The 12,650-nt window shown below is 47.9% G+C and overlaps 1 protein-coding gene across 7 annotated transcripts in view; it reads right to left on the reverse strand.

Moving 5' to 3' along the window:
• Positions 1-12,650, reverse strand: part of NTRK3 (neurotrophic receptor tyrosine kinase 3) — a 206,410-nt gene that overhangs the window by 142,117 nt on the left and 51,643 nt on the right. For all 7 annotated transcript variants that reach the window (XM_030497712.1, XM_030497714.1, XM_030497713.1 and 4 more), the window contains 4 exons: positions 10,788-10,856; positions 3,232-3,389; positions 865-1,007; positions 140-281 (listed from right to left, as the gene is read on the reverse strand). In XM_030497712.1, the coding sequence (XP_030353572.1) occupies positions 140-281; positions 865-1,007; positions 3,232-3,389; positions 10,788-10,856 (512 nt within the window). The remainder of the gene's footprint in view (positions 1-139; positions 282-864; positions 1,008-3,231; positions 3,390-10,787; positions 10,857-12,650) is intronic.

Here is a 12,650-nt window from a genome sequence, read left to right on the forward strand (position 1 = left end):
CACCTCCTCCTCACTGAGCTCAGCTCCTAATCATCCACAAATCCAGTATGTCACAGGTAGAAAGTGGTCATGCATTCAAGTGGTTCCCAGGGCAGCCCTCCAGACTCTGTAAGACCAAGGTCTCTCCACTGCTACTTACAGTAGACGGTGAGCAGTACACTGGCATTGCTCATCCCCACCACGTTCTCAGCAATACAGGTAAGCAGGAATCCATTGTCCTCACTGGTGACATTCACCAAGGTCAAATTGATGGCATGAACATTGGTCCAGTTGAGGTTGGTCTAAAAATCCCAGAGAAATACAGACAGAAATCAGTGTTTGGTGGCTCTTCTCCCTGCTACTGCTCCCAAAAAACAAGGGTCAATTTCAGCATAAGACGTGAGAAGGTCTCCAAAATCCAAGGTCAACTGGGATTTGGGTGAAGTGAGGTATTTCCTCACCTGATTAAATACACCACATCTTATAAGAGGAACCACTAGGAGAGGGAGAGCTCCAGGGCTGTAGCAGTGATAAGCACAGCTTGCCTCTAGAAAAGCTTCTTTCAGCTACAGCAGACACCTCCAAAAACAGTTTCATTAGAGGAGACTTGAGTTAATTCAATTAGGGAGCACTGAAATATGAAACTATCCCATCTTCGCTTTTCAGCCATACAGAAAGAAGGTTTTGCTGGCTTCAGGTAGTTCCCAGGTTCTCATGTGGATAAGGGTATGACCTCAATTTTCCTTTAGATACAACTATTTCATGTTTCTCATAGCAGCCTCCACCATCTACCTTACTCTCTGCCCTTCATGCACAGACCTGAGGATCCCATGGCAGCTGCCTTGCCCTTGCCACATCAGGCACTGAGCTCCTGCAGCCCCCTACCTGGTGTGTGTTGATGGAGTGGAGATCAGCCACCGTCCAGTCGACGTCGGGCAGCGGCGAGCCTGAGCCATTGCAGGTGATGACAGCGTTCTCCCCTTCCCGCACTGTCAGGTTCACATGGCTCACACTGATCTCAGGGAGGTCTAGAAGAGCCAGAAAACAAAATGCTCAGGTCTGGAGCAGTGTTTGCTACCACCAGCCACAGGACATGTGTGTGGACCCAGATCCTACCAAGCTGTTCCCCAAATCAGCCTCCAGCATCCTGAGATAAACAGTAGGGAGGCAACAGCATGGCCTTTCCCTGCTGAGAGAAGTGGGAGGTCTTAGAGATGGGGAAAATGTAGATGCTGGAGGCGTGCCAGATGAACAGAGCCTCTCATCACATTTGAATCCAAAAGCTGGTGCCCAGTTCCGGCTGCCCTTCCCTTCACACAACACCCATCCCAATCTCTCAAACTCCCACAGGACTTGCTTTTGAGGGTAGATGGGAAAGCTGCATGTGCTGGGGTAGGATCCAAATTGTTCCCACCTCCAGGGACAAGGCACAGAGTCCCAGCACTCCAGGTGAGGAAAGTGTCCCTCTAACTTATAACAATCAAGAGAAGATGACCAAGGATGCATCCTCATATTAACAGCAGTTCTCCTAATAAAAGGTGCCCTTGTTCTTCCCCAGTGGTGGCTCTGATTTACACCACTTCCGTTCTTGCTGCCACAGGCACCAAATATCTTTCAACATGAAACAAGACAACACGGGTTTCAAGAAGGGCAGGCAGCTTTCTTGCATAGGTGGGGCTTTCTGGGCTGTTCGTAGAAGCAAACTGGGTAGGCAAAGCAGAGGAAATACTGCCCAGTGGTCCGTTATAGGGCAGCAGCATCCATCCCACCAACCCAAAGCCACGGATGGGGATACACATCCCTTCATTGCCATCAAAGAGTGACACCAAGAAGGAAGCAACGTTGTACTGATTTGGAGTGATGCCAGAAGAAAGGAGGCAGTGGTCTAGCAAAGCTGCATGGGTGGCAGGAATCAGTGAAGAGTGAGATGGGAGGGACAACGTATGTTCTCTCCAGGTTGAGCTGGTATCAAACATGGCCACACCAAGCCACGCCATCCCTCAGCACCAAAAGACAAAGACAACATCCCTGGAGTCATCTTAGTGCTTGAACAGGCAGACTCTCCTCAGGACGAAAGCAGATCAGTGCGGCTCCCTGCCCTTCACGAGATACAAGGTCAGAGAACGTTCTCACCCTGCACACCAGCACATTCATGTTCCCAAATCAGCACCCTGCTGTCTCCTAGAGTCTAACACCACCGTTGATGGAGCCACCTCTCCTCCTGCCCCTGATCCCTAAGGATTTTTCACCCCCTCTAATCCTTGCAGATTATTCTTCCCATGCAGGGAGGAAATTACAGCACTCTCTTAAATCTTATTAGTTCATCCACATGTGAGCACACTTTGGCCAGTTTCCAGAGCTTAATAAAGGGACATCATGAACTTGAAAATAATTTAAAAGTCACGCAAATCCAAACGTTCGTGCTGTTTGTCTTCTACTGCTGCAAGAAACCAACCCAAATTCCTAGAAAAGGAAAGAAAACCTCTGGGTTTCCTCCTTTTTTCCAGCCCTTGAGTTTGACAGCTGCTTGCGTATAGACAGTTTAATTGTTCTGCTGAAGGTACACCTCCTTCCCTCACTCTGCAAGGGATGCTTTCCAGTAATGGCAACAGCAGAGCAAAACCTGACACAAAACAGGCAGCTGATGTGTGAAAAAGGTGAAGGAGAAAGGGATAACTATTGAACATGCCTCATGTTGCTCCTGGGGCCTCTGGAGTCTTTTAAACATCAACAGGCAACAAAAAGATGTATAAAAGTCACTCCTGCCTCTTCCCTACAGATATGGGCTTTCAATTGAAAAAAATAAAACAAAAGAAAATGAACAGAGATGTGTATTTCCTAAGAGTAATTATGAAAGATACGGTGGCAGTGTCTTTTAATGATATGCTGCTTCTAGGATTTGTTAGACAGATGAAGCACAACATGAAACACATACCACCTTTTCAAGACATCACATAGACTCATCACAGGCACTCTGTCAAGCAACAGCATTACAGGGAAGGAAATGCCCCAGATCACCCAATACCTTCACACATACAGAACCAGCAGCCCCACATTTAACCAAATATTCTACTTTTAATCCACAAACTACCCCCATCAGCTTCAATTGTCTTGTTCTTGACCACATGGTGGGATTCTCCCACACCAGGTTACCCAAGCAAATGGTTGAACCAGAGGTGCCAGACAGGACAGGGCTCCCTCCCAGCCAGCATCCTCTTGGCTTCCCATATGCCTATGCCCAGGAGTGCTTACCGCACTGGGTGATGTTCATCTCATGCAAAGGGATGGTGGCTGCATCCATGTTCATGCAGTAGAGCTCCTGGTACTGCAGGTTTGCCTCACCCTTCTCCTGCCAGAGCTGGATCCAGCGGATGTCGCAGCTGCAGTTAAAAAGGTTCCTCTCTAGTCTCCTATGGGCAGAGAGAGTATGAGAAAAGATGGTGGGATGGGGAAGGAAGAGCAGGGCCATTACTTGGCTCCAGGCTCCCCCAGGAGAACAATCACCATGCAGGTACAAGGATCCCGTTAGAGCTAAGGGGGAACCTCCTCCATGTTATTTGCCTGGAGTCTTATGGCACTTGTTATTCACCTCTCTTCCACCTCCACAGCGACAGAAGTTATACATCCATGTGTTTACAGTCTCCTTCATGCATGCACACAAGATTTTACATCTCCCAGGGCAGCACATGGATACATGCAACATCTTTCACTGCAAGATCTGCACATCTGCAGCTCACTCCCACAGCCATCCAGACACCCAAAGCATTCATCCCTCAGCAAAGGAGCCGGCAGCTCCCCCCTACCCTATAATATAGATTGACATCTTCAAATCCTACTTCAGTAGGGTCCAAAACCCTGCTGGCCAAAACACACCTCCAGTCCCCACAAGCACTCAGTGAAGTTGGCAGCAATCCTCCCGAGTATCTTGTACAAACACAGCCTCCTGGTGACCCAGGACACGAGCTAATGCACAGGATATCATGCATTTTAATCAAATCAAACAGCACTACACTGAGACCCTGCTGACCTGGCCAGGAGAAATGAAGAAAAGCACTGCCTTTAATGTACTTCATTTAAACCACACTTACACATAGTTTATATACTAGGAATGTTTATTATAATTGATTTTCCAACCTATGAACCATTTCATTTACATTTTTAAAGCCCTGCAGCTCTCTGTGAAGATGCAAGGAGGGCAAGTCACAGCAGGGAAGAGAGTCCAGTGCTCAGCCAGGACAGACTGAGTTACCAACATGGGTTGCAAACTTAAGCAAAACAGGAGATACAGCCTGACCAAACAAAATATCTCCCCACATAACTGTGGAGCAAAAGAAAATAGGGAGCAGAGGAGTCAGCACTGCAAAAGGTGAGCTCAGTCACCCCGAAACATGATGGGCATCTCCAAAGGTCAACCCATTGCTTCACGCAGTATCTAGATCCCCCCGTCATATAGGAGGAAGCTGCTTTTCTGGTCTGTTCCATGTGTTACTGCAAAATTCATGCTTGCTTTTACAAAATTAATTCCACCAACTAACAGGATTTGGAAACAACCTTCCAAACATGTGCAGCTCCTGTTACATCAATACAGTACTGCAAAAGGAGGAAGAGGAGAAGGAATCTTGTGGTAGCACTGAGGGGTGTTAAACCTGAACCCTAAAGATGCCACTTTGAATCTTCTCACAGAATGAGATGCCATCTGACTTGTTTTGTGGTTTGTTTTTTTTTTTCTCCAAGAACAAACAGTCAGTTAATCTTCACTCTGTGGCTTTTCACTAGTTCATTGCTTTCCTGTCAAAAGCATGTAAACCTTTGCAATGCAGATACAAAGCTCAGACAAGCAACTCAAAGGCCAAAGCACTAAATTTAACAGACCAGAGCAGATTAGAGCAGTGATTTGGTGGGATTCAAATGACAAGGCATTAGCTGCGTGTTATGACAGGTACTGCCAGTGTCTCTCACAGGCTTTGCATCCTCTTCAGCATGGCCATGAATCCATGTTCTCCTCGGGATTCTCCCAAGGTCACTGCTACCAGCAGGACATGGGATGGCACGTGCTAAGAACCATGGACTCAGCTAACAGCAGATCAGGTAACAGGAGTTGTACCCTGGGACCCAACAGGGAGCTGGGAGAGCTCAGAGACAGCAGGGAAGAAATTCTGTTCTGCTGCAAATATCCTCACAAAATGAGGCTGCAGGGGAGAGCTGCTGTCCCAGCACTCTGTGAGTAATAGACGGCAGCCTTCCCAGCCCATTGCTAATTCATGAAGGCCCATGAATAATACAGGAGCAATGGGCTTCAGGACAGAACCTACCCATGACCTGCTCCACCATCAGTGATGTAACTCGCTCTAATCAAGACCCCCACAGGGGCTTTTGCACAAATTAACTGCCATCACCAGCTGGATGTGCCACCAGCAGCTGGCATGTCACCGTGGGTAGTAAGGGCAGAGATGTGTGCACCCATTTTCACTAACATGCATTGCAAAAGCACTCTTGACATATGGCAGATGCCATCTCTCCTTGCTTGGAGCCTGCCTGCCACACCAGCCAGCTCTCCAGAGAAGTGCGTAGGGATTTCCACACTCACATTGTCCAAAAACCTAGACCTTCATTTCAACCTGATGTAGCTGAAGATGTCCTTGCTCATTGCAGGGGCATTGGAGTAGATGACATTTGAAGGTCACTTTCAACCCAAACTATTCTATGATTCTCTCCTCATCCCTTGCAGGGATCATTAGGAGCTGCAGCTCTTTCCAATTCTTCTTCCCACAACTTCTGCACATCTCCACTACCAACAACTCTGCTTGCCAAGATAAATGCACCGTCTCTTCTCTGCAAGGCAAGAAGTGCCTTAGGGATCACAAGGCACCCTTTGGCCAAAACCCACTGTCAGGCGAAAAGCTATCACCATGTGCTGTGGAGATGTCTCCCAACACAGTGTGAAGGGCAAAATCTGGTGCTGAAAAGCATAGTAGGGCAGCCAAGGTCTTTATTGCTGTTATGTGTATAACGAGTGCAGCAGCACCACAGTGAGAATTAAGGCAAGGGGCTCCTTCTCCTGAGCTGTATCCGGCACAGCTAACTCCCAGAGAGGACAAGTAAACCCAAAGGGCATTTTTGCACATAGCCTTAGCCTGGAAATGTTGCCAAAGCATCTCTTGGTTACAGGCACTCAGGAGCTATGCACTCACACACCTTCTGAAGGCCCCATTAAAACTAAAAACAGCTATGAGAAACAGCAAGTATCACAGCTGGGGTCCTTCTGCACAAGCAGAGCTGGTCCAAAAAGGGACCAAACCTGCACATGAGCCAGAGCCATGCACCAGCCCCCAGCAAAGCACAGGTTTGCAGCAGGGTGTACTCTGGGAAGCAGGCACACTGCAGGGCTTGTGTTTGGGACAGAGGAAAACTGCGACAATCATGCCCTGCCCTGTCAGTTGAGGCGACAATGACAGAGCTGAAACCCTAAAGCCATGCGGGTACCAAGTCCCCTCTTCAGAAACAGCAATGCTGCTGAGCCCAGCTTTGCTTCCCCCACAAAAATCTGTACCCACTACATCCCAGAACTTCCTGGGCAGCCTACACCAGGGTGGACCAGCACGTGAAGGGATGCCATCAGCGCCCCAGTATGTACTGGGACAGATAGAACTTCACACGCACACAGAACAGGTTTTTTTCAGGCTAGGCAGCTAAATGATTCACATGCCCTGTTCCACACCTCCCCACTCAACAGCTAAAGCAAAGCTGTCTGCAGCTAAAGCCTCTCAGAGGGCAGTGGAGATCCTTGCCACACTTTTCCTGTCTGTTTCGATTCACATAAAATTGCTGCCAAGGTTTCATACACTTGCAATCATAACACTCTTCTACCTCGGGACCGAGACCGCTTCCCTAAGCTTGAGAACCAAAGAGCGCCCAGCAGAGAGAGAACAAAATCTATTTTTGTTTTCCATTTCTATTTATTTCCCAAAACCAGGACTTCTCTTGGCAGTCCATCCAGAACTGTTATTTCCAAGCCCCTGCCAAAAAGGAATGGGATAGAAAGGGAAGAACTCAGACAGGGAGTGACGCACGATGGCTGGATTAGCTAAAGCAGAGCGCAGGCAAGTACCCGCTGTCTAGCTACAACTCTATTAGTGTGACTGTTGGCGGCAATAAGTTTAGAAGCTAAAGGCACAGATGATGTTAAGTTGGACTCAGAACATTGACAGAGACACTGCTGTGCCCCATCCTCACCAAAGCCTCTTGCTGTAGCATCACAGAAACATACTGCAGAGCCAGTTATCAGAGACTGCTGGTATTAGAAATGCTCATGGGCCAGGCAGAGCAGCAAGATGTTCAGGAATACAAGGTCTTATACAACCAAAGATGTAATTGGATCCAGAGTTTTAGGTCTTTCCGGGACGGAATTTCTTGAAATATCAGCCCTAAGCTCTCTGAGGACATGACAAAGGAAGCCAAGGACATGACAGAGGAAACCAGCTGTGACTTCTGGATAAGAAAGGCTCTAAGTCCAATGTTTATGAGCTGTTGCATGTGTCAGATGCTTCCCTGTGCACACTCAGCTTCAGACTTGGGAGTGTTCTGCACACATTAGCCTGAGCCCTGCTGGTCAAGGTCAGCCCGTGCTGTGGGAATTCAGGCTGGAGTCACTGGAAACCATTCCAAGCCTTGCTTCTGGCCAGGAGGAAAAAGGAGATAATATTCTTTGGAAGTGTGCCTCATTTTTGCCATCCTTTCTTCACTGAGCCAGCAGGGGAAAAAAATCACAGCTCTGATGAACAAGAAAAGAAATTGTGCTTTAAAGCAATACCATCTTCCTGAGCTTGATATGCCTCAAATGCAGCCAGGCAGCTGTTTCAAGTCCCAAATTCCCATCCACCTGCCTGCTCTCATAGCGTGGCATGATCTTCCCATTACTCTTCTGCTCTTTCCTCCTCCATGTTCACCATGAGTGGCTTTGTCAGGTCTTGTGTTCCGGGGCAATCTCCACATTGCATCATTTGTAGTTCCTCTTCTCCCAGCACTCTCCTGGAGATTATCCTCCCATCACTTCCCTTCCTGTGTTCTCTGCTGCTCCAAGCTGCCTCATTGCAAGTCGGTTTTGCCTTCAGTGACTATCCTCCCTCTGGTTGCATGATTACCTGGTAGCACCGGAGCACTGGAACTCAACATAAAGTGCCTCTGATGAACCACTGCAGACCTGCACCCACTTATCCCACCAACCGTCTCTGTAGACCTAATCCTCTCAAGAAGAGCAGGCTCTTGCCAGCATCTATGTGTCTCTGGGGTCTTCTTTCCTCTCCACAGCCATGCACAAGTGCTGCTGTTCAGCCTGCCTCCCTATAGCTTGCTGCCTCTGCATCAGTCTCTACTGCTCACCACCTTCTTCCTTTCCAGAGAGCTTTGGCTCAAATTCAAGTCCTTGGCTGATGTCAGTCTGCAACTCCCTTTCTAGCTTTCACCAGTGCTTCACACTCACTTTATGTGGGCCATGTATTCCATCTCCCTCCCAGATTCTGGAAACCTCCTTGGAGCTCAGTGTGCCAAAAAAACTGTCTTGTACTCACCCATCCTCTGCGTTTCTAAAAAAAATAAATACAGCATTTTCCACTTTTGCATATCCACAACTAATTTCTCCCTATCTTACGTATTTGCTTTTCCTCATCAACAGGTCCCATCCTTCTTGCCCACAGTAGATAATGTATGCCTTTAGCTTGATTCCCGGCATCTTTACGTGAATGATTACTCAGGGCCCATAGCTGAAGCTACACTTCCATGCCGTTTTATCCCAAATAAATCCAAAGTTCAGCAGGACAGTTTCATGCCCCCAGGGAGGACGCTGCAGGTGCATCCCCCTGCCCCATTAACACCGATGTACCAGTGGGTATCAGCTAAAACATTCCTCTCCCAGCACACTTTGGGGAACAGCATCATCATCTTATTCTGGTACTGATCATCCCCCTGGCGCTCACATGGATGGAGGGTCCTTAGTGACAAGGAGGTCAGAGGGGAACATTTCTCAGGAAGCAACAGTGTCCATGCTCTTACTCCAGCCCAGCCAACAGCAAGCCAGACCCTGCAGACACTCATATTTGTAGGTCTAAGTTGATCACTGGAGCTGGTGCCAGGGGTGGTTTGCCAGTCCCCCTTTCACAGCTTGGTGGCAGGAAAGGCTGAGCTGAGGCTCCAACAATGCCAAGCATCCCCATGGGACACCATGCATCATATCAGCACCGCTTTCCCACCCCATCACCTCTTCCTACCAACCAACCCTGCGATCTCCCATGTTTCTATCTGCATTATTTCTTTCATCAGTCAGGGCTTGTTAGCTCTGAGAAAACAGCTCTGAGCACAGTGCCAATCAGAGCCAAGTAATTCAGCTCCTTCCCATTTGCCAGGCTACAAAGCACTGGCCCCAAGTGACTCTGCTGACACCAACCAAAGCCTCTGCAAGCACACCAGCTTCCCTGTCAGGATCACCATAGCAGGACAACACAGATGTATTCTTCATCAGCTGGGGAGTAGTACGCTTTGCTGCCCAAACGGCAGCATCTCAATTTCCTTTATACTTAGTATTGGTCTTTTGAGCCTGACTTAGGCTGGCAGACCTGGGACATGCCTGAAGAAACAAAATATGACCAAATGAAACAAAGCCACATAAAAACAAACCCTGTTGGAAGTATTCCCATTAATCTGCAGGCCCACCATTACTCCAGGCCCTGCCAGTGCCTCTAGCTCAGGACTGCAGCCCCATTTGCTCCTCCACTCTTGGGTGTCTCTTGGGTAACAACCATCAATCTGAGTTTTGCCAGACAGTGCAATGACAATAAGTAAAGGTCTAAGAATACAAATGACTCATGCTATTAAACTTGAAACCTGAGCCAGGCTTGAAAAAATATTTAGAACTGTAATGAGTGAGGCGATAAATTCCAAATTCAGCATTTCAACTCTGCAAGCCAGATCCCCCCATCAGAAGGGCGTTTCTCTATTTTCTAATATCACCATTAGTATTTTTCATTTAGCAATTTGACAGAAATAAAATACACTGCAGTAACACCGGTGATAACACACTTACTCCCACTTGAAAGACTGTCTTTATTCTTTCATAAGTCACTTCTAGCTTACAGCTCTATTGATCATCAGTGAGGATGAATGGAGCTTCCCAGGATCCTCTGGGACAAATCCTACATATATATATATTTTCTTATACCTAACAAACAACTATTTCTAAAATTCAACAAAACAGGTCATCAGGGCAACGTTCCATTGATTTCATGTCCACTTATTCTTCAAGCACGGCACTGAATGCTCTATCAATAATTCAACAGGCTGAAGGCCACCAGCGCCCCAGGAGAGACACTATCTCATCTCCCACACAGGAGCCTCAATTGCTAGAGAGCAAGGGAGTCATTTGCCTAAAAAACAGGGGTATCATATAGAGCATGTCCATCAGATGGAGAAAACCAGTTAGCCCTACCCTGCAACAGATGAGGATCAAGTACTGAGAAGATTCACTCAAAATCTGGCCTAGTAACTATTTCCAGTGTGTTCCCAGAGTTAGTCAACCATTTACTACCCCAAGCATGACTTGTTAATCATCCCGAGATTAATTAGCCAGCTGCTGTGAAGTTAAAAGAGAAGCAGTTCTGCTCTGGTGCTCCCATGGCCAGATAACCCTCCCAAGGATGGTGCTGCCCACTGGAGTTCTAGGTAATTATTCACAGGCTTCGAAATAGCTTTATTCGGAAACTGTTCCCCCTCTCAGCCTCCCCTCTTCCCCCATGACATGATTCCAGGGTGGGACTTACAGTTCAAAGAGTCGCAGGGTCTGGAAGAGTTGCCATGACAGAGTGGTGAGCCGGTTCCCAGAGAGGTCTCTGAAAGTTAACAGGAAAATGAAGTCATGGTAAGTAATTCCTCCTGCACGTGGCCCTACCGCCTCCACAGAGCTCATCGTCCTCCTCAACAGGGAGCTTGTCAAGCAGCTTAGGACCCAAGTTTAGCTTTCATAATGAGAGATTTTAATGAGGATGAACCTAAATGGAAGTTTCTCATTTTATTTATTTTTCCAAGGGGGAAAATGGCAGCAATGCTAAAAACCAACCCAAACAGACTAAGAAATATCCGATTCTTGCCCATGAATCTGGAGCTCAACCAACCATAAGCAGCAAGAACAAGTCTAATCTCAATCTGAACAAAAAATTATGAACATCATGTTAACAATAGTAACAGCCAGGTTCAAATGACACCACAATGATTACCCAAGGTGTTATCATATGAGCTGCAGTAGCTGCGTGCTCAAAGCATCCCAGTACATGGCTGTGTGTTGTTTGCACCCAGGGGTACTGCTGCTACAGCAGCTAACAGCTCCCCATCCCTCTCTCCATCTGCCCAAACTTGCAAAAACATCAATCTCGTCTACCTGGGAGAGCTCTGCAACCCAGCGCACATCACCTCTTCAGCTGAAAGCCAGAGAGGATGCAAGAGCGAAAAAGCAACTGAAGTACTAAACAAGAGGAAGGAATGTGTTTGGGGCAGAGTGAGTGCAAAGAGAAAAGCACTGTGTTTTTAACAGTGTAAGAAGGTAATGAAACACTTTCTGTAGTTGGCAGCCTTCCTGGAGATGCCTGGCCAGCCTGAGAGTCACCAATCAAGGGACCAGCCCATGGGGTGAGCAGAGGGATGGATGGGTGGTCGCAAGCTCTGGCAGAAACCCAAGTCTTCCCAAACCCATGCTGGCCTCCCAAAGACACAGGAGCTGCTGCCTCCCATCCTTTGCTGTATCCAACCCTGTCCCCGCCATCTCCCTCCCATCACAAGCTGCCCGGGTGGGCTGCAGGAAGGCAGGGCAGCTCAATGTGGGACTGCAGATAGAAGGAGCCATGAAGGGCCAGAGGCATGAACTACCTGCAGGTTCATTAAACTCTCAGCTGGCCAGAGAGGAGGTACGGGACAAGGTGCCACAGAGGTGACAGTGGCAGTCCAGACATGCCAGGCTCAGCACAGAATCCGTGTTTGATTTGCAGAAACATGCTAAAACCAAGAAAGCAAATCCTGGAACAGCTCCGGCTGATGCAGGTCTAATGCGCAAGGATTTGTGCTACGAGATTCATTTCTCACTGTAGACCAGGTTGCAGCAGGGGCAGACATGCATTGGGCAAATGCAGAGAGGGCGCTGCCCAGGGACCCACATGGGAAAAGCCACTCTGGTCCTGTCCCACTGGCCACCAAGCCATGCTGCAAAGCCCAAAACTCTGCAATTAGGTCTGCACTGACACTGCAACTCCCACAGCAAACCATCATCCCATAGGCTCTCCACAAGCCTGGCAGAAGAATGAGCCCAAACACCATGATGACACAGTGCTGTATCATTAAATTCTGGCTCTGCTTCACAGCAGACTACCCTGCTGTGGAAACCATGGCAAACCACAGGTACCTCATTTCAAATGACTGAGATCCCACCATTCCTACGGCTGTAGACAAACTGCTTCCAGCCTCCAATAAAGTTTAGAAAGGTAGTAAAAATAGCAGGTGAAACTGAGTGTGTATGGGGGAAATACTGCAAAACTCCCTTTATCCACCCTGGAGCACTGAGCACCTGGAAACTTTGCTGAAAGACAGATGAAAAGTAGGAGGGGAAGGAGCAGCTCACTGCTACTGAAAAGCATGGC

This window comes from Strigops habroptila, chromosome 9 (genome assembly GCF_004027225.2).
Source record: "Strigops habroptila isolate Jane chromosome 9, bStrHab1.2.pri, whole genome shotgun sequence".
Taxonomy (NCBI): domain Eukaryota; kingdom Metazoa; phylum Chordata; class Aves; order Psittaciformes; family Psittacidae; genus Strigops; species Strigops habroptila.